Source organism: Sphaerodactylus townsendi, linkage group LG04 (genome assembly GCF_021028975.2).
Source record: "Sphaerodactylus townsendi isolate TG3544 linkage group LG04, MPM_Stown_v2.3, whole genome shotgun sequence".
Taxonomy (NCBI): domain Eukaryota; kingdom Metazoa; phylum Chordata; class Lepidosauria; order Squamata; family Sphaerodactylidae; genus Sphaerodactylus; species Sphaerodactylus townsendi.
In genome coordinates, this window is record NC_059428.1 from 147631335 (window position 1) to 147656087 (window position 24753).

At 46.9% G+C, this 24753-nt stretch overlaps 1 protein-coding gene across 1 annotated transcript in view; it reads right to left on the minus strand.

Moving 5' to 3' along the window:
- Positions 1–1534: 1534 nt before the first annotated feature.
- Positions 1535–24753, minus strand: part of PEMT (phosphatidylethanolamine N-methyltransferase) — a 60937-nt gene continuing 37718 nt past the window's right edge. The window contains exons 5-7 of the mRNA XM_048495493.1: positions 12186–12297; positions 4837–4911; positions 1535–3599 (exon numbers count right to left, since the gene is read on the minus strand). Of these exons, the coding sequence (XP_048351450.1) occupies positions 3551–3599; positions 4837–4911; positions 12186–12297 (236 nt within the window). The 3' untranslated portion in view covers positions 1535–3550. The remainder of the gene's footprint in view (positions 3600–4836; positions 4912–12185; positions 12298–24753) is intronic.

The window sequence follows — 24753 nt, forward strand, 5'->3', positions numbered from 1 at the left end:
AGCCCCTGCCAGCATGGCCAATTGGTCATGCTGACGGGGGCTGATGGGAATTGTAGTCCATAACATCTGGAGTGCCAAAGGTTCGCCATCACTGAGATAAGCTGTTTTGGGGAGGGAAGGCGGTATGGTGTAGCCAGATCTTGTCAGATCTTGTAAGCTAAGCAGGATAGGTAGCTGGAAGGAAGAGTGTGCAGAGGAAAGCAATGGCCAACCACCTCTGATTCTCATTTGTTTTGAAAGCCACTCACTGGGGTGGCCAAAAATTGGTTGTGACTTGGCAGCACTTATATACATATACTGTTTTTTGTGCTCTATTCTGACTATTGTAACCTCGTTTATTGCAAAATTGATTGTACACATTGTACTGCACAGGGTGCGCTGTTTTAATTAGATACACGGCCTGAAATCTTGGCTAGAAAGGTGGGCAAAGAAATGAATAAAGAAAAGCAAACGCAGCTAGCGGTTAGAAGTGAGTTCCACAAAACAACCATGTGTTTCTCCAAGAAACCGTTTTGTTTGCCCCTCATTACATCAATTTCATGGAGCCGTCTCCAATTTTCTGAGCGGGAGCCAAAAAAAATCCCTTTCTCCGTCTAATCTCTGCACCTTGTTTCTTAAGTACTATAATCTGACTCTTAGAAACTCCACGTGACCAACAGCAGCTTCAACGGTTCCCCAGAGGTGCTGAAGGGGAAGATTTACTTCATCTTCCGCTGCAAATATTGTTCAAGGCCTGAGGAGCTCCAGGGAAAAAGATACTGGCAAAATCTGAACCACAGACTGTCCAGAACAGATTCAAGCTGAATCTGAGCCAGCTTCTGTAATTATTACCACAAGTTCCTTCAGGGAGTTAACTTGTAATTATGGATTTTAGGAAGAACACTCATAGAAGCAGGTGTTTACATCAGCGATTCAAGGTGCGCACCTCGGGTGGTAAATGTTGACAGTCACTAAAGACAACCCCGTGGGAGACAGACCTGACCCAAAGGGTAAAACCCCCTGAAATATTTCCAGAGCAGACCCCATGGATACGAAGCCTGCAAGACAAAACAGAACCTCCATTTTGTTGGGAAGCCATTTTGGTTTCTCGCTACAGGCCTCAAGATGTTTCATTGGCCCAATGTTCAGGTTGCTGTCTTCCTTGGGAACCAAAGATCAGAGGACGTTGGACGCCAAACCACCACTGTGGTCATTTCCAAGTAATGCTCAATCAGCTTCGGCCCAGAAGAGACTGAAGATCAGGTGCCCAGCAAATAAGTAGCGTTTGGTGCATTATTCTGCATGTGTGGGAGGGGCCTTGGTCTGGCTGCAGCTTTGCATGAGAGAACATGAAAAATCTTGAAATCTCTTGACAGCCACTGGAAGCAAAACGTTACAGGTTACCACACACCAAGTAGACTCTGACGTACATTGGTTGAACAAATGCAATATATTTTTGAGTTTCGGTGTGTAACCATCTCACAGGAAGGCTGCAATGGAAAACAGCAACCTGTCACAAGGGGAAAACAACATTAATAAAACTGGACTTCTGGGGGATGGTTTTATGGTTTATTTTTTAAAACACGTGCATTCAATGTTTAATACCTTAAGGTGCATAGTAAAAATAAATCAGACAAGTGTGCGTAAGTGAGTTCAAATCTGACCGGGACGGTGTGTCCTAGTGGGCTTAACATAATGGTTAATCTGGTTCAGATTTGGCCGATACATCGAGCATACGTCGGGGATCTAACCAGAATACCGGAGCTAGTTCAGAAAACTAAAATGTACAAAATGCACAGTATTAGAGCAGCGGTGGATCGAACGTGACTGCCTCCCAGACGTTGCTATGGGAGCTTGTTCAAAGAATAAGACAATGGGAAAGGGATACTCGACTGAGGTTGAGATGCCGGAGTGGCAAGAAATCTGAGCATGGCTCCTGGAAAGCCACTGGTTCTTAAAACGCCAGGGAGAGAAAACAAAGGCTCCAGTCTGCTTAGAAGAAAAACAAAGACAGTCCAGTTCCTGAGAACGGCCCGGATGGTTCTCCCGTTCCCAAAAGTGCTGTAGAAATATTGTTGTCGCTCTGGAATGAAAGGAGGAGGCAGTACTATCACAGGCACAGATAAAGGCATTCTCTGAAAAGTGGGCCGCAGGAAACATTATTGGCACTGGTTTTGGGCAAACGTGCAAAACGTGTAACACAAATGTGAAAAACGTGAAAAGCAGGTCAAGGTCAAGGTTTTGGCTGAGGTCACACCACAATAGTGTTTGGTTGTCCAGGACTTCTCGATCTGGATTTGCTGGTTGTTCATCCAGGACTTGTAAGTTTGCCTTTGTAAATTAAGGCTGTGGTGCGGCTTTAGAAGTCCTCGGCATTTAGGCCAGTACACCTCTGGGTTACCCTACCCTGCACTCTGCATTTTCCATTCAGTTTTCTGATGTAGGGAACTCCAGACTCTCTGTGACATCACAGCAGCTAAGCCAATGGCAGTTGGAGGCTGCAAAACCCTGCGGTGACATACAAGCAGAGCAGCCAATGGCGTTCAAGATAACTGGGGCAGGCAGAAAAGGGCAGAGGTCAAACCGCTGGCAACAGGAGTAAAGTCAATGGGAAAGAAAGTTGGTGGTGGATGGTATTTTTTTGGCTGGCATCTAAATTGGTGGATGTTGTTTGATACCCAAAGGCAATTTTTGATGGGTTGGATCACTGAGCCTGCCCAGGCGGGGGAAGAGAGAGAGACACATGTGGAAATTTTAAGGCAAAACACAGAAAACACGACAGGAAAAAGCCTAGACTTGTGTGTGCCGTAAAACTTGGCTTTTGAGGTCTCCAATATACACGTGCCCCAGCAACCCAGCCAAAACTCTGCCTCCCAACGGTTCAGAGGAGGAGGAGGAGGAGGAGGAGGAGGAGGAGGAGGAGGAAAATGTGTGGCAGGAGAAGGAGGAGAAGTAAAAAAAGAAAGCAGAAGAATGTATATCTGAAGGAGGAGGAGGAGGAGATGGAAGAAAGGTAGAAGAATTTTTTACAGCCTGAAGAAACTTTGTCCACATTTAACCCACACCATCTAGACAACGGCAATTGCAATCCGCCAATGTCTGCGCTGGGCACATGTCCTCTGGTGCCTTCTCGCTCCCCTTCAAGGCGCATGCATTCACTGTCATTTTCGTGCTTTTCCTCCGTGTGCATGTAGCCACATAAAAACGCTCAATGCTCCTCCCTGCTGTGCCTTTTATTTTACATTTTCCAAGCCTGTAATCAGCCCGTTCAAACCTCTGCACTTAATGGAACCCCCTGAAAGGGAGAGGTGGAGGCCGACTCCCCGTGCCAAAGGCCACCTGCCTGGCGTCCGTGGGAGGGTGTGCGGAGCGTCAAAGTCCTCCCCCCCCCCTCAACACTCCATCTCAAAGGAACTTTTGAAAAGTTTGGGCAAAGCGTAATTAAAAGTCAGTCCGAACTTTCATATCCCGCTGAATGTTCTCGCTTGGTTGCTCCGGCCACAGCAGGTTGGGTTCGTTCTTCCAAACCACCCTGTTCTTTGTTCCCCCAGAACTTCTGGCCCTTCTGTAGCTACTTGCTCCTGGCTTCTTTCTGGCGATAGATTTCTTCGGTGAACGGCCTGGAATTCGGGAAGGGGGCAGGGTGGGTCGGGGAAGGGACACATTTTTTAGGAGGAAGGACAGGGAGATGAGTTTTCTGCCACCTGAACAGCAAATGAGAACAAGGAAAAAACAGCCGTGCAAAACTCACAGCACCCTGAAGGGGATGGGGTGAATGGAAAGGATTTTAAACCCTATTGATGTGTATCAGCATTCTTTGCTAAGGAGATGGGGGCTACCCTTTTGAGGGTCCAATAACTTTGGACCCCCGGAACCAAACTGCACCAAACCTGGGAGGGGCCATCATGACAGTCTCCAGATGATACCCTGAAATTTTGGTGCTGATACATCCAAAAAATGCGCCCCATGCAGGAACATCCCAGAAATTTGCCCAAGAATCTTTGTTCTGCATTGAGTTTTCTGTACTGCTGTCAATGGGAGTTGCAGGCTGGGGGGGGCACATTTCTGAAGGAACAGTCTCAAAACTTTCAGGGTCTCATCAGGAGACTGCCCTGATGATACCCCCTAGGTTTGGTGCAGTTTGGTTCAGGGGGGCCAAAGTTATGGACCCTCAAAACTGTAGCCCCCATCTCCTATTAGCTCCCATTGGAAACAACTTTGGACTCCCTGAACCAAACCTCACCAAATCTGGGGAGGGGGGGGTAGCATAAGGACAGTCTCCTGATGATATGCTGAAATTTTGGTGCCGCTAGCCTAAAAACTGCACCCCCTGCAGGCCAAAAATTGAAAACCACTAAAAATACCCAAAAACGAACCCTGCATTTTGATGCCCACCCTGCCCAATGGGCATTATGCCCCTGAGCATGTGGAGCAAAACAGAGCATTTGCCCAGCAAGGCTTCTGATTGGCTGTGACAATTTTTGAAGGCGCCGCATTGGCTGCTGCCACTGCCACAGAACAAAGATCTTCCCTGTGTGACTGAAGGTAAGCCATGGCCGCCATTTTGTGGCAGGCTCCGCCTCCTGAGGCAGCCATTTTGGAGCTCTGCCCACCAAACTGTGTCAGAATTCCAAAAGTGAAAAGGTTGGAGACCCCTGCTGTAAAGAAACCACTTTTAGAAGCCCTCCACTGTCTGAACAGACTGTCCCATGACAAACGGTGCAGCCATCTTTGGACGCAGCCGGTGGTGGGGAAACACACACACAACAGGTTCATTAGACCCAGTTCTTGACACAGTTCTCCACAACTGCAGGGGGGGGAGTATTTGTTGCTCACTGAGAACCGAAACTGACTCACCCTTCGAACCGCAAAGCGATTGTGTAGCACAAAGCCACAACGGCTGTCAGCAGGAGGCCGGCTGGACTTGCAAGCCTGGTTTTCAGAGGACAGAAGAAAACACAAGAGAAGATAAGTGGGTTTTGTGCCACTGTGCTGGGAGAAAAGTCCGACTTGCGTAAGACGCAACTGAGTCACTGGGTTAGGAGGCCGTAGCAGGCGGGATAAACCTGCAAACGACACTGAAAATTACAGCATCGTGCTGAGTTCTTTCTCCTTTTTGGCCGCCTTTGTTTGCCAAAGGAAGCCGGTCACTCGGGAAAAATGGCCGCCTGACCTACTTTGTCATTCCCCTCCTCGAGGGGCCACGAAAACAGGGGATGAAATTACAAGATCGGTTTGTGTTGAGGTGGCTGAAGAGCTGAACTTGCTACTATCTGAGAGTCATGTTGGTCGGCAAAAGGTGGCTGAATTTGGACTGAAATGCAGGCCAGGTGAGGGCTCCTTCCAGGTGAGGTGGGGGGCGCAATGTCAAGGGAAGGCAGGTGGGTGGGATCAGTTTCCATACAAATCCGTTCCCAGCTTCCTCCTCTGGGGCACCTCTCCCAGGTTTCCCTGTCCTGTCTCTACAAAGAAAATAACTGTGTTGGCCTCATCACGGTCTTTCCCTTTCCTCAGCTGTCGTATGATGTAAATAGAAGGATTTTGGATTTATACCACGCTTTTCTCGACCAAAAGGAGGCTCAAAGTGGCTTACACGCTCCTCTCCCTTCCCCTCCTCTCAACAGACACCTTGTGAGGTAGATAGGGCTGGGAGAATTTTGGAGAATTGTGCATAGCCCAAAGTCACCCAGCAGGCTTCATGTGGAGGAGCGGGGAACCAAAGGCGATTCACTAAATTCGTGTGGCGAAGTGGGGGGGGGGATCGAACCCAGCTCTCCATATTATTGTTCGCCACTCTTAACCACCACACCACGCTGGGTTGCTATCAATCTCTGGAAGACCCTGCTCCAGATATTGAATTAGCACCCCGCGTTCGTTGTAGTGTGCCCTTAGGAGCAGCAGTGGCGTAGGAGGTTAAGAGCTCATGTATCTAACCTGGAGGAACCGGGTTTGATTCCCAGCTCTGCCGCCTGAGCTGTGGAGGCTTATCTGGGGAATTCAGATTAGCCTGTGCACTCCCACACACGCCAGCTGGGTGACCTTGGGCTAGTCACAGCTTCTTGGAGCTCTCTCAGCCCCACCCACCTCACAGGGGTAGGGCAAGGAGATTGTCAGCCCCTTTGAGTCTCCTGCAGGAGAGAAAGGGGGGATATAAATCCAAACTCTTCTTCTTCTTAAGCACAGAGGAAGAATCACCGTTCTCCTCCCAGGTCATGTAAACACATGAAAAGGATCCCAACCCTGCCCATCTAGCTTAGCTCATCTCCGTCTCTTCGGGGTCTCGTGGAGAGCAAAATCGTTCCCACCACCTGGTACCAGAGACCCTTTCAACCTGGAGATGCCGGGGAATCGAACCCGAGACCTCCTGCATACAAAACCCGGGGCCAGGACCTCCACTGGGCTAATGTCTTCACCCCAAATGGAACTCTCTCCCACCAAATCAGAGCCTCAGCCTATGGAGGCCAGAGAGGCACACTGACGGGTAGGCGCTGTCCAGGGTCCTGACAACTTCTATGTCATCTACTTCCTGGTTTTTTCGGCTGGAATTTCGGGGGATAGAATCTGGTATTTTGTGCATCAAAGCAGGTGCCCTGCCACTGAGCCACCGTAGCATTGTCCCAGTGGTCCCTCCTGTCTCCATTTAGCAACCTAAGGGCTCCTCTTTGCTCTTTCTGATCAAAATCTTTGCCCAGACAACAGCCAGCGAGGGTCTCTAGGATATCTTGTGTTCCCTGTTTTCCTCTGCCTCTGACATCCTCCTTATCGATCAAGCCTTTATCGGCATAGTCAACCATAAAATAAATACAGCGAGATAAAACTGGCCAAAAAAACCCCCCATGAATACACAGAGCAGAGAATAAAATGTTAAGTAAAAAAAATTGCTGCAGGCTTTTGATCATTCCCAAGAGGAAGTCCGCCACTATCACACAGAAGGAAGGATCTGGATTATTCAGCAAGTAGTGTAGTCTAAATAGATCGGGGAGATCAGTTGAGAATAAGAGTCACATACTCGGATCTGATTTCTTTGAATCTGGGACAGTATAGCACTTGGTGGGCCAAAGTTTCGTCTTCTGCCTCCCCAAGTGAATCTGTTTTTGGTGCCCTGTATGTGGCTAGGACAGAGTGGGGGAGACACAAGCCACGTTCAACAGTTCAACAACAGGTTTATTACTGGAGAGAATCAAGACCCTAACTCCTTCCTTGGGTCTATTTAATCAGAGTACTTGCTTGTCTTGAGCAGGTTTGAAGCTGTAGACTGTGTCTTCTCTTGGCTGCTTTCAAGAAAGTCCACAGTGTCTTGCTTCCTTTCAGTCCTTTCAGTCTTTGTCTAGTTCTAACTGCTGTTAAACTTAACTTGCGCTCTATGGACCACCATATACTGAAATGTACGTCACGAATATTCCAGTCTCCAACTACCCTTGGCACCTCACTCTGACTGACTAGCTAGAACTAAAACAGGGGACTGCTGGGTAAAGAGGGAATTGCCTATTGGGAAATGTCTTAAAGGGACAGGGGCTAACGAAGATACCCTCCCTTAGAAGACTTAACAATGAACTAAACCCTGGCTAACTATGGGGAAACTAAATCTTAATGGGGAAATAACAAAAGCCTCTGTGGGGGCATGACATTTTGACTGAGCCAGCATTGAATGGGCACAATGTATTAGACCTTTCTTGATTGTTAAACAACATCCTTATCTATTTCACCATCTGCTCTCCCTCCACGCCATACGACTAAGTTAACTTTCGCTCTACAAATGCCAACTTCCAATGAAGGCCAACATCGTTCCGGAGACACCCCCTGTCCAACCTGAACTAAAAACCCACCGAATAAAACTGGAGCGACTTTCTCCTCAGTGCTTTAGATGGCTTGCGGGTCTTTCTGAGTATGATGCATCTTTTCCTCTGAGCCGTGCCCAGTTGGCCGCAATGGTTTGTGTCAGAACCCCGCTTTGTTCGGATGAAAATGGGGCCTCGTATCCATCCCTGCCCCCCACCTCAGGCTGAGCTGGCCGTTCCAAAATGGGTCACAGCGTCCAAGACAAAAGGGATGATGTCAGACCAATGCTTAGCGGGGAAGATTACGGTTGCGATGGCAAGCAGGCATACACAATGCGGAAGACACAGGAAGACGGATGCTCGGGGATCGATAATAAGGTCAAATCGCAGATGCGAGAGTATCTGGGTTAAACGCTGATCCAAAATGAGAACTGAGATAACAAAAGATGGGGAAGAGGCCGTTCTGAGATTGCTCATTTTATGGGTCACGCAGAGGTGACTCCATTCGGAAAACTAGGCTGACTAAGATTTTCAAAATATAATCTTTGTGACTCGGACCTTCGCTGTCAGTTGGAACCTTTAAGAAAATCTTTGGTTTTCCCCCCAAATGCTGCAATTGTTCCATGAAAATATGAAGCGAGCTGCTAGATCGCACCACGGTGCTTGTCATAAAGGGAGGACGGCTGCTGGTTGAATCACCTGTAAAAAATTATCACCTGTTCCCACCTCATGGAGCCAGTGTGGGACAGTGTTTAGAGCACTGGGTTAGTTTTTGGGAGACCCAAGTGTAGAATAAAGAGTATCTGGGAGATCCAGGTTCGAATCCCCGTTCATGCCCTTGAAGCTTGGTAGGGGATCTGGGGCCACTTAAGAACATAAGAAGAACATAAGAACTAGCCTGCTGGATCAGACCAGAGTCCACCTAGTCCAGCACTCTGCTCCTCGCAGTGGCCCACCAGGTGCCTTTGGGAGCTCACAGGCAGGATGTGAAAGCAATGGCCTTCTGCTGCTGCTGCTGCTGCTCCTGAGCACCTGGTCTGTTAAGGCATTTGCAATCTCAGATCAAGGAGGATCAAGATTGGGAGCCATAGATCGACTTCTCCATAAATCTGTCCAAGCCCCTTTGAAAGCTATCCAGGTTAGTGGCCATCACCACCTCCTATGGCAGCATATTCCAAACACCAATCCCGCGTTGCGTGAAGAAATGTTTCCTTTTATTAGTCCTAACTCTTCCCCGCAGCATTTACAATGCAGGCCCCCTGGTTTTAGTACTGTGAGAAAGAATTTCTCTTTGTCGACATTTTCTACCCAATGCATAATTTTATAGACTTCAATGATATCCCCCCACTTAGCTCAGTCTACCTTGTAAGGGTTGTGTTGTGCAGATAGGGGGAAGGGGGGGGAGAGGATTTAAGGCTGGAGTCCATAAGAACGGAACTGTTTCCCCTCATTATTATTGCTTGGCGTTGCTGAATACGAGTCCTCAGGGTGCAGAGGAAAATTCAATCATGTCAAGCAAAATCCTCTGGGTTGTCTCGGTGTCAAAGCCGCTGCGACCGCTCCCGACAAATCCCAGAGCAAAACAATGAGAGCGGGACGGGGATGCTAACAATGTGGGGAAAGATTTATCATGTGTCATCTGGACTCTTTTGCGTGGAGGACTTCTCAGCTCCGGTTTCCTCGCAGTCCTTCGAAATTCAGTCTCTTTGTGCATGTAAAGCCAGAGGTTGTGATGGATGGGAATAGAACAATACCCCAGACACCCTCGACAGAATTCCAAATGTTCAGGCACATGTAAACAGCCACAAAGAAACTTTTTTTAAAAAACCCAGACATTTCCCTCTGTGGGAACTCACTTCCCACAAGGGAAATGTAACATTTAGATCCGTCTAAGACAAAGAGCTATAATGTTGGGATCTGGGCACAGAGTTTCACTCCTTTTTTCCCTCCCCAGAGCAGCTTAAAATGTCATAATCATAGAATCACAGGGTCAGAAGGGGCCATACAGCCATTTTAGCCACCCAAGCTGTGTTTTTGTAATTAGCCCCGAAAAACAAAACAGTCCCATAAACAGCTTGCACGAAAGAGTATCTGTTGTTTCCGAAACTGTACGTTATCTTCACGGATGAAGGCATTTTCCATTCCGTTTCTTTATCAGGCTGAAAGTCTGACAGACCCAGCATTTCACTCACCCGTGACTCCGGTTCATCTAGGACAGTTTCTAAATTTAATTGCAGAATTCGAGCTCGTGCAATTTCCCACGGCTTTCCGTGCTTTCAAACCCTTCAATGGTTTTTCTGTTGGGCAAGTTTGGACCCAAACAGCACAAAAAAGCAATTGGTGGAGTCTTAGGTATGAATGCATCAAGATGCGTTCTGTGCGGCATTTCAGCTGCAGTCCTGGGAGCTGGTAAAACACCACACACACACACAATCTTGATTCATACACACAAGGACAGCACAATTGCTGTATGGTAGTGTTTCTATCAATATGCATATACACCAGGAACCAACGGTGTAGCAAACTCTGCATGCACAACGATATCTACAAGATTTTGAGGATGGGAGGGAAAACACAGGGATCTGTCCTGGGCCAATGCTATTCAATATTTTTTTAATTAACAACTTGGATGATGGAATAAAGGGCACGCTAATCAAATTTGCAGATGACAACAAATTAGGAGGGGTAGCTAATACCCCAGAGGACAAAGTCAGAATTCAAAATGACCTGGACAGATTAGAGAGCTGGGCCAAAACAAACAAAATCAGTTTCAACAGAGATAAATGGAAGATACTCCACTTAGGCAGAAAAAAAATTGAAATGCACAGATATAGGATGGGGGACACCTGGCTTGACAACACTACATGCGAAAGGGATCAGGGAGTTTTAGTAGACCATAAACTAAACATGAGTCAGAAGTGTGATGTTGCAGCCAAGAAGGCCAATGTGATTTGGGGCTGTATCAATAGGAGTATAGTGTCAAAATACTAGGCAACGTATGATTTTTTAAATCTAGGCTTCCAGCCAAGGGATTCCCTCTTTTAAAAACCTTTTAATCATCTGCGTCTAGCTCAAGGACTGTTTTACCTTGCTCATTTTAGACTGCTAAACTGCTTTTATGCTCTTGCCAGGTTGAAATGGGTGGATTTTTAAAAAGTGTGCTCATTTTAACTACTTTTAAGCGGGCTTTGTTTTATCATACCTGACTTTCTATGCTGCATCTAGCAGGTTCTCTGGAAAGAAGAGTTTGGATTTACATCCCATCTTTCTCTCCTACAAGGAGACTCAAGGTGGCTTACAAGCTCCTTTCTCTTCCTCTCCCCATGACAGACACCTTGTGAAGCAGGTGGGGCTGAGAGAGTTCTGAGAGAACTGTGACTAGCCCAAGGCCACCCAGCAGGAATGTAGGAGTGCAGAAACACATCTGGTTCACCAGATAAGTCTCCGACACTCAGGTGGAGGAGTGAGGAATCAAACCTGGTTCTCCAGATTAGAACCCACCTGCTCTTAACCACTGCACTACTTTTTCTAAATAAAGAGAAGCCATGGGTTTTAAAAAACAACAACAACTGCACTTTATTCTGACAATTTTAAAAAGTTGCCGTGGCTTTTTAAGCACCACTTTCTGTCGTGATGTGTTTTAGTCCAGACGACGTATCGGAAAAGTGACTTGCAAGCAATATAAACTCACACCCCAAAGGATAAAAAACAAAGAACATTTCTGTTTGGTACAGTTACGTACACAGTCTCAAGAGCAACCAAGGTCTCCAAACCTTTCCAACTTGAGAGTCTGCAGCACCGTGAAGAGCACAGTGGAAGATTTCCTCCCTCCGAGAGTTTTTTTAGATGTTATGCTAAAGGCTAGGAAACCCGATACGGGATGCGGGTCCCTTTCCCGAGGTCATATGTTCTGATGCGGCAAACGGAAACAGCCTTGAATTTCAGATGTCACCGTGACGGCAGTGAGTTCGGCCCCATCCAAAACAGGCCTTATGCCTGTATTGTAACAGAATCAGAAAATGATGCCCATTTACAAGTTTGAGAAACGACCTGTGTCTTTTATCGATCTGGGACTCTAACGGTACTATACTACAAAGACACAAGACACTCCTTTATTATTTAACCACAGCAGGTGGAACAGTGATAGCCAGATATTGGGAAACACAAGAATTGCCACCATTGGATGAACGGCTGTTAAAAGTTCAAAACCAACCTCGCAGGGGTTGAGGACCAGTGCTATGAGTTATTTTGGGGAACGAATGCAGTAAACAAATAAAACATGAGGATTCAAAGGGGCTTTGCTGGAATTCAAATAACATTTCTCGGACTAAAAGTTTTGCGACGGCCTCAGGAGAGACCAGAGACCCTGAGGAGCTGGTCGGAGAGACCCAAAGAGATAATAAAGGCTGTGTAATCCCCAGAACTCACATGATGGCCCATCCAAGGTAGATAATCGTGCTTCCCCAATACATTGGGTTGTCCAATACACTGAACGGGAAACAGGTCACTTTAGCCTCCATGAGGATTCCGAAGTAATCTCCTAGAATGAATGCAGACGTGAGGGTTAGGGGCAAAGGATGCACAGAAACACAAGATAGATAATACTTAGCGTCTGTGAGGAGAATCTCACAGCGTCTCTGGGCTTTATATTTAGCAGTGAAATAGGAGGGCTCCTCAAACATTTCCACAGGTTGACAACGATTACCAGCCTCCAGGTAGGGCAAGGGGATTGCCTAGAACAGTGATGGCGAACCTTTTTGGGACCGAGTGCCCAAATTGCAACCAAAACACCACTTATTTATTGCAAAGTGCCAACCCGGCAATTTAACCTGAATGCTGAGGTTTTAGTTTAGAAAAAAAACAGTTGGCTCCCTCTTCCTTCGTCCCACCCGCTTGAGCAGGGGCCAGCCTGCTCTAGCCCCCAGCAAGTCCCACGTGCACCGCTCTGTGCCTCTCTAGCATCTCTGCCTCCTCTGTGCCCGCCCCCACCCCCCCGGGAGCAGCAGCCAACTGGAGCACAGGCACCAGACCCGCCAGCTGAGTCCTCCCTGCTCACCCCGGTGCGCACACGTCATGCTCAGTGGCCCAGGCCAGCCTAGATGTGTGTGGGTGTGTGTGTGTGTGACAAACTCTGTGTGCGCGTGCCCACAAAGAGGGCTCCAAGTGCCACCTCTGGCAGCCGTGCCATAGGTTCGCCATCATTGGCCTAGAATTACAGCCGACTTCCAGGCGATTGAGATCAGGAGCAAATGTCTGAATAGGAATTATTTTCTTTCTGAGCCCTGGGGTCAGAGAGAGCTGTGGCTACTTTGCCTAATCCTGTTTCCTGTAATCCATGAATGCCTAATTGCAAAATCTGCAGGTTATTTATGCCTTGGTACAGCCTTTCACTTTTGTAAAACAAGCGAGGGTCAGCCCTTTGCTTGCCCTGGAGAAAGCTAAAGGCCATGGCAAGGTACGCTATGCATGTCTGCTGTCTCTGGGGATTTAGTTATACCTGCGTCCCAAACTTTTGCCTATCCACTCTGTCCCCTGGAGGTCAATGGGAGCCACGCCTGTAGGCAGGTGTGGTCTCCTTCACTGTAAGTGCACATTCCCATCGGGTTTGATTCTTGGTTTTGCACTCGTTTTCCCTCTTTGGTGCTCCCGCTGCTGTCAGATCTGAGAATCCCTGCACTTTTCAAAACCTTTTTATATGCAACTTTTTGTCTCCCTTCGCGGGGAAAGCAAAGGAGATTCCCGTGCGCTACCGCTTCCCCAGATTTTCTCGCTGCTCCCCATTTTCCTTCACCACAGTAGTTTCTCCCACACTACTGGCCATCATTTCAGGATGATCAGAAGGTTTGGGAGTTTCCCCCACTGACTTCTTTCTAAAAAAAAATGTTCCGCATTTATAATCTATTGCTAAAGTCTATTTTACTGGTAAACCCAGTGAAATTGGTAAACCCAGTGAAATTGACCAGGCCTCTCCTCCTGAAAAACTCTATGCTTCTGCAAACTATTGATAAAAAAGGTGCCCCCCCCCCCCGCAAGGCAGCAGATAACCTTCTAAAATGGAGGTTGCAAGCCAACAAGAAAGAGGCAAAATGCTGGGCAAAATGGCAGATCCGTTTGGATAGGGAAACAAAAAGCCACCGGGGGGGGGGGGGGAGCACGGTGTAAACAGGGAAACCCCTCTGCAAAGCAAAGTCTGAGCATCGACCACTCTTCAGTAAGTAGCACATGCATAAATGGCCAATGAGAAGATACCCCGCCCTTCATTTGCATAACCCCACCCCAGGTTCTATTTTTTCAGACACACCCCTCCAGGGAGGGTCTTTTATCTACACTGATCGCCACAGATTCACCATGTCTATCTAAGGGGGAAAGTCTCTAGTTGCAAAGAATTTACAACCTCCTGTACTTTGTTATCACTTTTGCACCCAATACTGCGGATATTCGGCATTCGCTCTGGCCAAAGCGAACATTGTCTAGCTCAGTGGTGGCGAACCTATGGCACGGGTGCCAGAGGTGGCACTCAGAGCCCTCTCCGTGGGCACATGCAAACAGAGTTTGTCATGTGGGGGGGGAATCACCACCACCCCACACACATCTAGGCTGGCCTGGGCCACTGGGTTTGATTATTAGCATTAAACCTAAAACCTAGTTTTGGGGAAGCAGTGTAGGTAACTCTGTTAAGTGCTGTTAAACCCCACTGATTTTTATACGAAGAACTAAAGTGTGATCCTTTACCTGGGAGTAAGCTCAGTTGCTGGCAATGGGGCTTGCTTCTGAGTAAACCCTCCTAGGGTCGTGATTCACCTGTTCAAAGAGTTGCATGGTTGCTTCAAAGCAAAGCCAACAACTACCACCAAGCTTACTCCCAAGTAACGCACACCTCTGAGCCAACCATTTTTTCTAAACTAAAACCTCAGTATTCAGGTTAAATTGCCGTGTTGGCACTTTGTGATAAATAAGTGGGTTTGAGGTTGCAGTTTGGGCACTCGGTCTCGAAAAGGTTCGCCATCACTGGCCTAGCTTATTCTGGACCAGCTTGGCCTTTCAGAAGGGTGCGTGGGTCCTTTGTTTCGTTTTCATTCTGATGCTTGAGAGATTGAAGAAGTCTGGCGAACGACCAGCCTGCGACCTCAGGAATGCCAACGGATGGCTCTGTTCCTTTGTTTTCTTCCTTCTTTGGAACAGATTTCTCGAACAGGACCCTTTCATAAATACCCTCCCGCTGGTCCCTTTACAGATAAATCCACAGATAAACTGTTGCCAGCTAGCAAGGGGTGCTGGATACCTCACACAATACCTCAAAAGGTCAGCCTAATCCAGGAAAAGGAAAATTACTGAGCAGGTGACACAATGCTGGAGAGACCCACGCCAGAAACTGACGCGCTTGTGTATTTATTTACACACATTGCAGCTCTTGTTGTTGTCAAGGGTTAAGGCAGAATAATGACAGGGGTGGGGGGGGGAGCCTACACAAATAATAGGTCAAGACAAGGTGCGTTACAAGGGAACCTGGCAGAGTCAGGTGAGGGGCTGGTGGGAAATGACAAACCGAGGCTTAATCCAGACAAGACGGAAGCACGGTTGGTCAGGGACTTGTGGGTTTTCTGGGCTGGGTGGCCGGAATCTGGTCATTTCTCCTACATCGATGGTTGGCATTGTCAGAGGCATTTCATGGCAAGGTGTGTTTCCCTCTTGACACAGGGAGGAGTGATTGGGCGGTGGAGTATATATTTTGTCTACTTTACGGGGGAAGGTGTGACGCAAATTTGCATGTATCCAGGCGGAGTTCATTGGCAGAACTTGTTGGAAGTATAAAAATGTGCAGTGTTCCTTTGTACACAACAAACCTGATTTCCGAGGAGGCAGGAGAGGAGACAGGCCTAGATAGGTCATTTCCTGTACTGTTCTTATTTACCCAGAATGCTGCTTTCAGGACTTCCCTTCTTCCGGCCAACTCTCCTCTCTTCCGGCCTCTTTTTCTAACTGCCCCAAAGGCAAGATGCGCTCTCTGCAATCTCTCGCCATCCTAGCCTAGACAGACACAATGCTTTCTCTTCCTTTCGTATTTATAATACAAAGCTTCCACTTCTTTTATAAAGTAATAAGCTTCGTGTGGACTTGAGATTCAAAACAGAATCCCCTCCCCCAACACAAACCAAGCTCAAAGCCAAGTGTCCCCAACCCTTTTCAGCCTTCGAGCATCTTCAGAATTTGGATACAGAGTTGCGAGCACAGCTATAAAATGGCTGACCAAAGAGGAGGAGCCAGCCACAAAATGGCGGCAACAGCTTAAATCAAGTTGCACAGCAAAAACCGTGGGGCTGGGGTGGCCGCGACTGCCAAAATGACATTTTTTTAAAAAAATTATTTATTTTTATTTTATTTCATTCATATCCCACCCTATCCCCGCAGGGTTCAGGGTGGGTCACAACACAAACATAACACAAAATCTGCAAATCAAATCACCAGGAGCCAATCAGCTGCCTTCCTGTGGAAAATGGGGAGGGGATGCCCAAACAGATTCAAACACAAGCCTTCCCAGTTCTGGGCCGACACTCTAACAGCCAGGACGGAAAGTGCACCAACTGGTCAGTGTAGGAGAATCCTGTTGTGTCTGAAATTGGGAAAAGTAATCTGCTAGGCCTTGCTTGTCTTGACACAAAGCCGGTGACATAAACCTGGCGAAACAAGCAGGTCTGGGGGTCTCTTGCCGCATTCCAACAGGAGCGAACAAACCCCGCAACGCTCACAAAAGCATGAGTCAGCGTGCTGTCCCGGCTTTTGCTAGGCGACAGCAAACAATTCCTCTAGCCAGGAAAACTTCTTATCCGCTGGGCCATTATCCCACTTAAGTGCTGGTGGCAATTGCCCGGGGGGACAAAATCAGACCAGGCCTGACAGTTCTTGGGAATTCAAATAGTTTTTGGGGAAGGGGAGGGAGACACGCTGCTCGAGGCGGAGGAAATTGCAATTCCGACCCCGGGCGTCGTGGCAATGATCGGCAGCACTCGAATTCATCCCGTGGAGCCTTTCAGAACCGTGTTTGCGAAAAAAAACCACTTTGCTAATGTCAATTGCCGTTCGGCACTTAACCTTGCAGAGAAGGCGGGCGGACTTCTGCCTTTCAGGGGGTAGGAAAACAAAGGGCTGAGCTGGTTGGGTTACATAAGTCTTGGAAACACGGCAATTTCTGCAGCAGTTTCAGGCATCAAAACCTCTTTGGGATCTTTAACTCAACAGCTCCACACTGCAACGCCAGAAAGAAGGGTCCCCCAACGTTCCCATCTGTATTTATTCTTGCTTAGAATGTCTGTCTTCTTCAAACAATCATTTTGATCTCAGGAAGTAGGAGCTACAACCAATAAATTGTCACTTTGACTCTGCTATTACAATCGACCTCATACTCGGGTTATGTGAAAAAGCAAATATATTCTCGCGAAGCGAGCACAATGAAGTGTAAAAAGTTTTTTAAACTGAAAATACGGTTTAAACCTGAGTTATATCGGTTGGGCTTCACAGACAAGGAGACAGAGGAAACAGTCTTCCGGTATTTATCATCGGTTGCTAGAATTACTTGGGCATGAAGATGGAAACCACGTGCATTTATTTATTTTCAAATATTTTTTCAAATTCAGTATTTTCAAATTCAATATTTTGATTGATGACTTGGATGATAGGATACAGGGCATGCTAAGTCAATTGGCAGATGACATCAAATTCAGAGGGGTAGCTTATACCCCAGAGGACAGGGTCTGAATTCAAAATGACCCAGACAAATTAGAGAGCTGGGCCAAAACTTACAAACTGAATTTCAACAGAGGTAAATGCAAGATACCACACTTGGGCAAAAAAAATGCAATGCAGGGATACAGGAAGGGGGACACCTGGTTTGCAACAGTACACGTGATTTGGTAGGCCACAAGCTGAACATGAGCCAGCAGTGTGATGCAGCAGCCAAAAAAGCCAATGCAATTCTTGGTAGAATCAACAGGAGTATGGTGTCTAGGTCGAACCTCATCTGGGATACTGTGGCCAGTTCTGCGTATCACAATTCAAGAAGGATATTGACAAACTAGGATGGGTCCAGAGGAGGGCAACCAAAATGGTAAAAGGTCTGGATTCCATGCCCTAACCCTCAGCCTCAGAGAAAGGCCTCAGCTTCCTTGCCCTGTTGTTGGACAGGATGGATCTTCGCTAGTCTGATTAATCGGGGGTCTTCTGATGTAGGATACGACATTCTGGAGGATTGTTGGCACCCGTGACAAGAACCAAGAAACCACAATGGTCACCCTGGTTCCTTACAGGCCGACTGACGCAAAACGCTGCCCGAATGACAGGCAGTTGACATGGCTAGAGATTTCCTACGCTCTCAATGAACACTCCATTATTCCACTTTGTGGCAAGGAAATTGCCCTTTTCTTCCCTACCCAATTATCGTCCTTTTAATTCCGCTGCTCATGTTGGTGGCGTGGTTGAGCACGTTCTCTGGGCACTATGGATCCTGTATTATTTTCTGCATTCCAGAGCATTATTTATGGTTCTTTTGAAGTCATATCAAGGCATGGGCGAGAGGGTGGAATAAGCAGGAAGAAAAAGCCGGTCGCTTGCTTTGTTCTTCCAAAAATTGCAGGAAGCTGGGTCGATCCATTAGCAGGAGAGCGAGGGGGAAAGGGAGGCATGTTCCTTTATTAGAACGGACAGAACAGCCACAAAGTCTTACGCGAGCTCTGGGCTGCATCGAACTCTTCATCGGGTTTTGAAAAGAAGGAAACAAGAGGTTGACACCCAGTGGTGGGATTGAAATAATTTAACAACTGGTTCCGGTGGTGGGATTCAAATAATTTAACAACCGGTTGTTTACAAGCACCGTTTTAACAACCGGTTCTGCCGAAGTGGTGCAAACCGGCTGAATCCCACCACAACCCCATGGGCAAATTTGCCCTTGTGCAGTGTAATGTTTATTTCTTCAGCGCATTCAATCCATCTTCTGAGGAGCTCTGGGCAATGTTTGCGTTCTCCCCTTCTCTGTCTTCTCCTCCCCACAGCCCTAAGAGAGACTGACCGGCCCAAAGTTATCCAATCAGTGTCATAGCAAGTGAGGTTTTGAATCTAGGTCTCCATGACCCTAGTCCCAACACCCTGACCTAGGAGTCCCCAGATTTTTGAACGTGTGGGTACCTTTTGGATCCTGATGCAGCATTGTGGATGAAGCCACAAAATGGCTGCCACACCTTCAGTTTTGCAAGGAAGATCCTTTCTGCCAAAGAAATAATTTTAAAAGGTACTCAGCCAATCAAACTTCCAATGGTCTGGAGATACATGGTAATTCTAGGAGTGTTCCTAGAAGTTGGCAACTCGCCTCATTCTCCCCATAGCTACCGATTGGATCCTGTCCCCTGGTTCCATCCAGCCCCACAAAGGAAGGGCCCATAAACCTTTCCCAATTGCCTCAGAACCAGAGTGGACAAGCTATTCCTTCAACTTACTGAGGAGAAAAGACAACGCACAAGAACGGAATTACGCTGTGGCATGAAATTTCCCCTGGATCCATCCAGCCCCACCAAGGAAGCGTGGAGGATGCTGCATAAACCTTTCCCAGAGTTGACCGCCTGTCCCTTAAACCAACTGAGGAGAAAAGCCAACGCACCCAAACAGAATTTCGCCATGGCACGAAGATCTCGTTTCCATTCGTGTTATTCAACGGTTGCCAGTACGGAAACAGAACAAGCTCTCGACTTGAAGCAGGTTGGCTCGCCTGCCCTCTTTTCCTCTCTTCCCTGTCCCCTGCACCGAAAACCTCATTGCTTCCTTCGAAGCTCGTATCCGCTGCAAAGAGCGGCAGAAAATTAGGCCAAGGAACTTAGCGAAAAACGAAGCAACAAAGAGAACAGGATTCCCAGGAGTGCTGAACCCCATAGCTCCAATTGTAGGTGAACAATGAAGAGGAAATACTGGGGGTGCCGTCCCACCGGCTGAGGGGGAAAAACTAGGCCGCGCTCAAGAAAGAAAATGGCCTACATGAGCTCAAAGTGAAGATATCCGACTGGTGTCAAATCAACTTGAACTGTGAAAGAAATTGGGCGCGCATAGGCTTAGTACGAGCGATTTCACTGTCCCCAGCAACCGTTTAACCTACATTAAAGAGTCAACATACTCAGCAGTTGCTGGACATTTTAACCGTCCCCTTTCAAAGAGAAAGTTGATTTGCTTGATTCGAAGCCAGCCGCCATGTTTTTATTTAATTCTTTGTTATTTGGTTTTATATACCGCCCTATCCCCAGAGGGCTCTGGGCGGTGCACAACATAACTTCACAACAGAAACAGCCAGAACAGATGGAGCAAATAAACAAATGCAGGATAGAATAAATAACGCAGGCTCCGTTAATTATAAACTTTAAAAAACCCGTTAAAATACAGCGGTCAGTACAATAAAATGGCGTCCAGCGATAAAACCCTTATTAAAACCCTCCCAAAAGAGGAGGGAGGAATGGTGGATCCCATGTTCCATCAGCTCAGCTAGAGGTCTTGATGGATCGGTACCGCAGGTCTCCTACCCTGCCCGATTCCATGGATGAAAATATTTCTTATCTTTTGCGAGGGGAAGGGTGAAACATTTGAAATAACATACATACTATCACAGGGCGTCATGAGTCCATCTGAACTCTTGGAGGCGCTCTAGTGCATTCTGTCTCCTCTTCTGCATGCATGGAATGTGACGTGTTTTCCCCAGAAACCTGCGATTTTTCCTTTCTGCCTGTAAGTTAGTTTTTGTATCCTAAAGTTTTCTGGGCTGTCAGAAGACCTCAAGCTAATGCTTTCCCCAGTCCTGCTATGGCAGCACACTTTATTTTTATTTTTTTTATATTTACACCCCACCCTACCCCTAAAGGGCTCAGAAAACAACTTCTCATGGGGATATCCAGATTACTTCCCCAACTCTGCCAGTATACTAGCAGCCATTCAAAACAGACATCAGAAACCACAGCATGTGAAGTGGGGGAAGTGAAGACTGTAAGATACCTTCACGTTAATGTGAGGATATTTATACAGGTTTGCCACTGAGTCACAATCAGGCTTGCCCGGCAACTGGTGGGAGGGAGGGACAGAGAGGACGCCTACCTCCGTATCACAGCATGCACCAGAAGTGACATCATCGCATTGGACACTCGGGTATTCGGGCAAGAACTCTATGGTAGAAACTATAGAGTTTTTGACCCAATACCAGAGTGATCATTGTGGGTGACACCGTTTCTTCTGGTGTGTGTCAGAAGTGACACTGCCACATTACCAGTTCCAAACTGGGCTAGGTCTACCCCCACTGTCAGTAAGTACTCCTATCAGCCACCTGATCAGTATCCGGGATGGCGGCTAGGGGCAAGCAATTTCCCGGTTCTGGCAGGGGCTTGGCACCACTATTTACAATGAATTCACATCCCTTAAAGAATCTAAAAACTAAACACATCTGTCCAGCAGATGAACTTTTTGCGTATTGAACGAAGATCTGGCTCACCAAAGTTTTTGTTGAAACTAACTTTGTTAGCCTTTAAGGTGCCTCCAAACTCTAGAGGTCGAACACGAACCAGCTCATTTTTTTTGGAGGGGGGGGGACTATTGTTTCTATCTATCTATCTATCTATCTATCTATCTATCTATCTATCTCCTTCTGGTATTCTTCTATCAGTTAAGTTGGACTTCCATTTTCTAAAAGACATCTTTTTTTTCCTAATAATTTCCCTAACCTCCCTTTGTTAACCATGGTGGCTTTCTTTGGACTGGGTACCGCCTCCTTCCTAACCTTGTGGAACACTTTCCAGCTTGAGCTTTTAACACTGTAGTTTTTAAATAACCTCCAAGCATCTTGGACATTTTGACTCTCTTGATTTTCCTTTTCAGCTTCTCTCATGCACTATCCCCTCATCTTTGAGAAATTTCCTTTCTGAAGGCAAATGTACTTCACATTAGTAGTTGTCACTTGTTCGCATGCAGAGATACTGAATCTGACAGCATTGTGGTCGCTGTTCCTATCGGCTCAACAACACCCTGGGACTTCCCTCAGCATCAGGTCCTGGGTCCCACATAGAATTAGATCTAGGGATCACCTCTCCCTGGTTGGTCTTCTACAACCATCTGCTCTAAGCCACAGTCATTTAGCATATCCAGGAATGTTCTCTCCTTACTATGACCCGAACATGCATTTCTTCCAGTTTATATGGGGATAGTTAAAATCACTTCATTACCAATTTACATTTTGTTTCTTGTTGGCCTCTAATTTCTTTTTTCCATCTCAGAATCCCTCTTGTGCTTTGGTCAGGGGACGATAATATATTCCTAATAAGTTAAACTGTGCTGCACCCCCTGGTATTGATATCCACAGTGCTTCTGTAGAGGAATCAGCTCCCCCTGCATTGTCTATTTTATGTGACACTATGCTCTCTTTGATGTAGAGGGCCACCCCACCCCCAATACGCCCTGTCCTATCCTTCCTGTAGAGAAAGCCAACGCACCCCAAACAGAATTCTCATTTCATGGCACGAAGATTCAAGCTCCATTCGTGGTTATTCAACCTGCCAGCAATGGAAAACAGAACAAGCTCTCGACTTGAAGCAGGTTGGCTCGCCTGCCCTCTTTTCCTCTCTTCCCTGTCCCCTGCACCGAAAACCTCATTGCTTCCTTCGAAGCTCGTATCCGCTGCAAAGAGCGGCAGAAAATTAGGCCAAGGAACTTAGCGAAAAACGAAGCAACAAAGAGAACAGGATTCCCAGGAGTGCTGAACCCCATAGCTCCACTTATAGGTGAACAATGAAGAGGAAATACTGGGGGTGCCGTCCCACCGGCTGAGGGGGAAAAACTAGGCCGCGCTCAAGAAAGAAAATGGCCTACATGAGCTCAAAGTGAAGATATCCGACTGGTGTCAAATCAACTTGAACTGTGAAAGAAATTGGGCGCGCATAGGCTTAGTACGAGCGATTTCACTGTCCCCAGCAACCGTTTAACCTACATTAAAGAGCGTCAACATACTCAGCAGTTGCTGGACATTTTGAACTGGCCCCTCAAAGAGAAAGTTGATTTGCTTGATTCGAAGCCAGCCGCCATGTTTTTATTTAATTCTTTGTTATTTGGTTTTATATACCGCCCTATCCCCAGAGGGCTCTGGGCGGTGCACAACATAACTTCACAACAGAAACAGCCAGAACAGATGGAGCAAATAAACAAATGCAGGATAGAATAAATAACGCAGGCTCCGTTAATTATAAACTTTAAAAACCAAGTAAAAATACATACGGCCAGTACAATAAAATGGCGTCCAGCGATAAAACCGTTATTAAAACCCTCCCAAAAGAGGAGGGAGGAATGGTGGATCCCATGTTCCATCAGCTCAGCTAGAGGTCTTGATGGATCGGTACCGCAGGTCTCCTACCCTGCCCGATTCCATGGATGAAAATATTTCTTATCTTTTGCGAGGGGAAGGGTGAAACATTTGAAATAACATACATACTATCACAGGGCGTCATGAGTCCATCTGAACTCTTGGAGGCGCTCTAGTGCATTCTGTCTCCTCTTCTGCATGCATGGAATGTGACGTGTTTTCCCCAGAAACCTGCCATTTTTCCTTTCTGCCTGTAAGTTAGTTTTTGTATCCTAAAGTTTTCTGGGCTGTCAGAAGACCTCAAGCTAATGCTTTCCCCAGTCCTGCTATGGCAGCACACTTTATTTTATTTATTTTTTTATATTTACACCCCACCCTACCCCTAAAGGGCTCAGAAAACAACTTCTCATGGGAATATCCAGATTACTTCCCCAACTCTGCCAGTATACTAGCAGCCATTCAAAACAGACATCAGAAACCACAGCATGTGAAGTGGGGGAAGTGAAGACTGTAAGATACCTTCACGTTAATGTGAGGGTATTTATACAGGTTTGCCACTGAGTCACAATCAGGCTTGCCCGGCAACTGGTGGGAGGGAGGGACAGAGAGGACGCCTACCTCAGTATCACAGCATGCACCAGAAGTGACATCATCGCATTGGACACTCGGGTATTCGGGCAAGAACTCTATGGTAGAAACTATAGAGTTTTTGACCCAATACCAGAGTGTTCATTGTGGGTGACACCGTTTCTTCTGGTGTGTGTCAGAAGTGACACTGCCACATTACCAGTTCCAAACTGGGCTAGGTCTACCCCCACTGTCAGTAAGTACTCCTATCAGCCACCTGATCAGTATCCGGGATGGAGGTTAGGGGCAAGCAATTTCCCGGTTCTGGCAGGGGCTTGGCACCACTATTTACAATGAATTCACATCCCTTAAAGAATCTAAAAACTAAACACATCTGTCCAGCAGATGAACTTTTTGCGTATTGAACGAAGATCTGGCTCACCAAAGTTTTTGTTGAAACAAACTTTGTTAGCCTTTAAGGTGCCTCCAAACTCTAGAGGTCGAACACGAACCAGCTCATTTTTTTTGGAGGGGGGGGGACTATTGTTTCTATCTATCTATCTATCTATCTATCTATCTATCTATCTATCTATCTATCTATCTATCTATCTATCTATCTATCTATCTATCTATCTATCTATCTATCTATCTATCTATCTATCTATCTATCTATCTATCTATTTATTTATTTATTTATTTATTGGAAGCCCTAAATGCTTCTAACATTTTCCACTGGGAGTTTCCACACCACCTACGCTGTCCCAGAATGGAGCGCAACGGCACACCGCCGCCCCTCCTAACCCTAACCCTGACATCTACATCACTACGGTAGGCGATGATTCAATTCTTGTCATGGATGGCAAAAATGCCTGGCACTCGCATGAGTAAACAACACAACTGTAAAGCGCCGCATAAGCACCGCGGAGGGAGAAAAATGTGCCTGCGATCCTGACTCACCTGTTTTTGCTTCCAACAGCAAACCTGTCATCCAGGCCGGGATGATTCAGCTCGTCAGGAAACACTCTGATGTCAAAAGATCAGCCCAGTGTCATCCCATATTTCTCC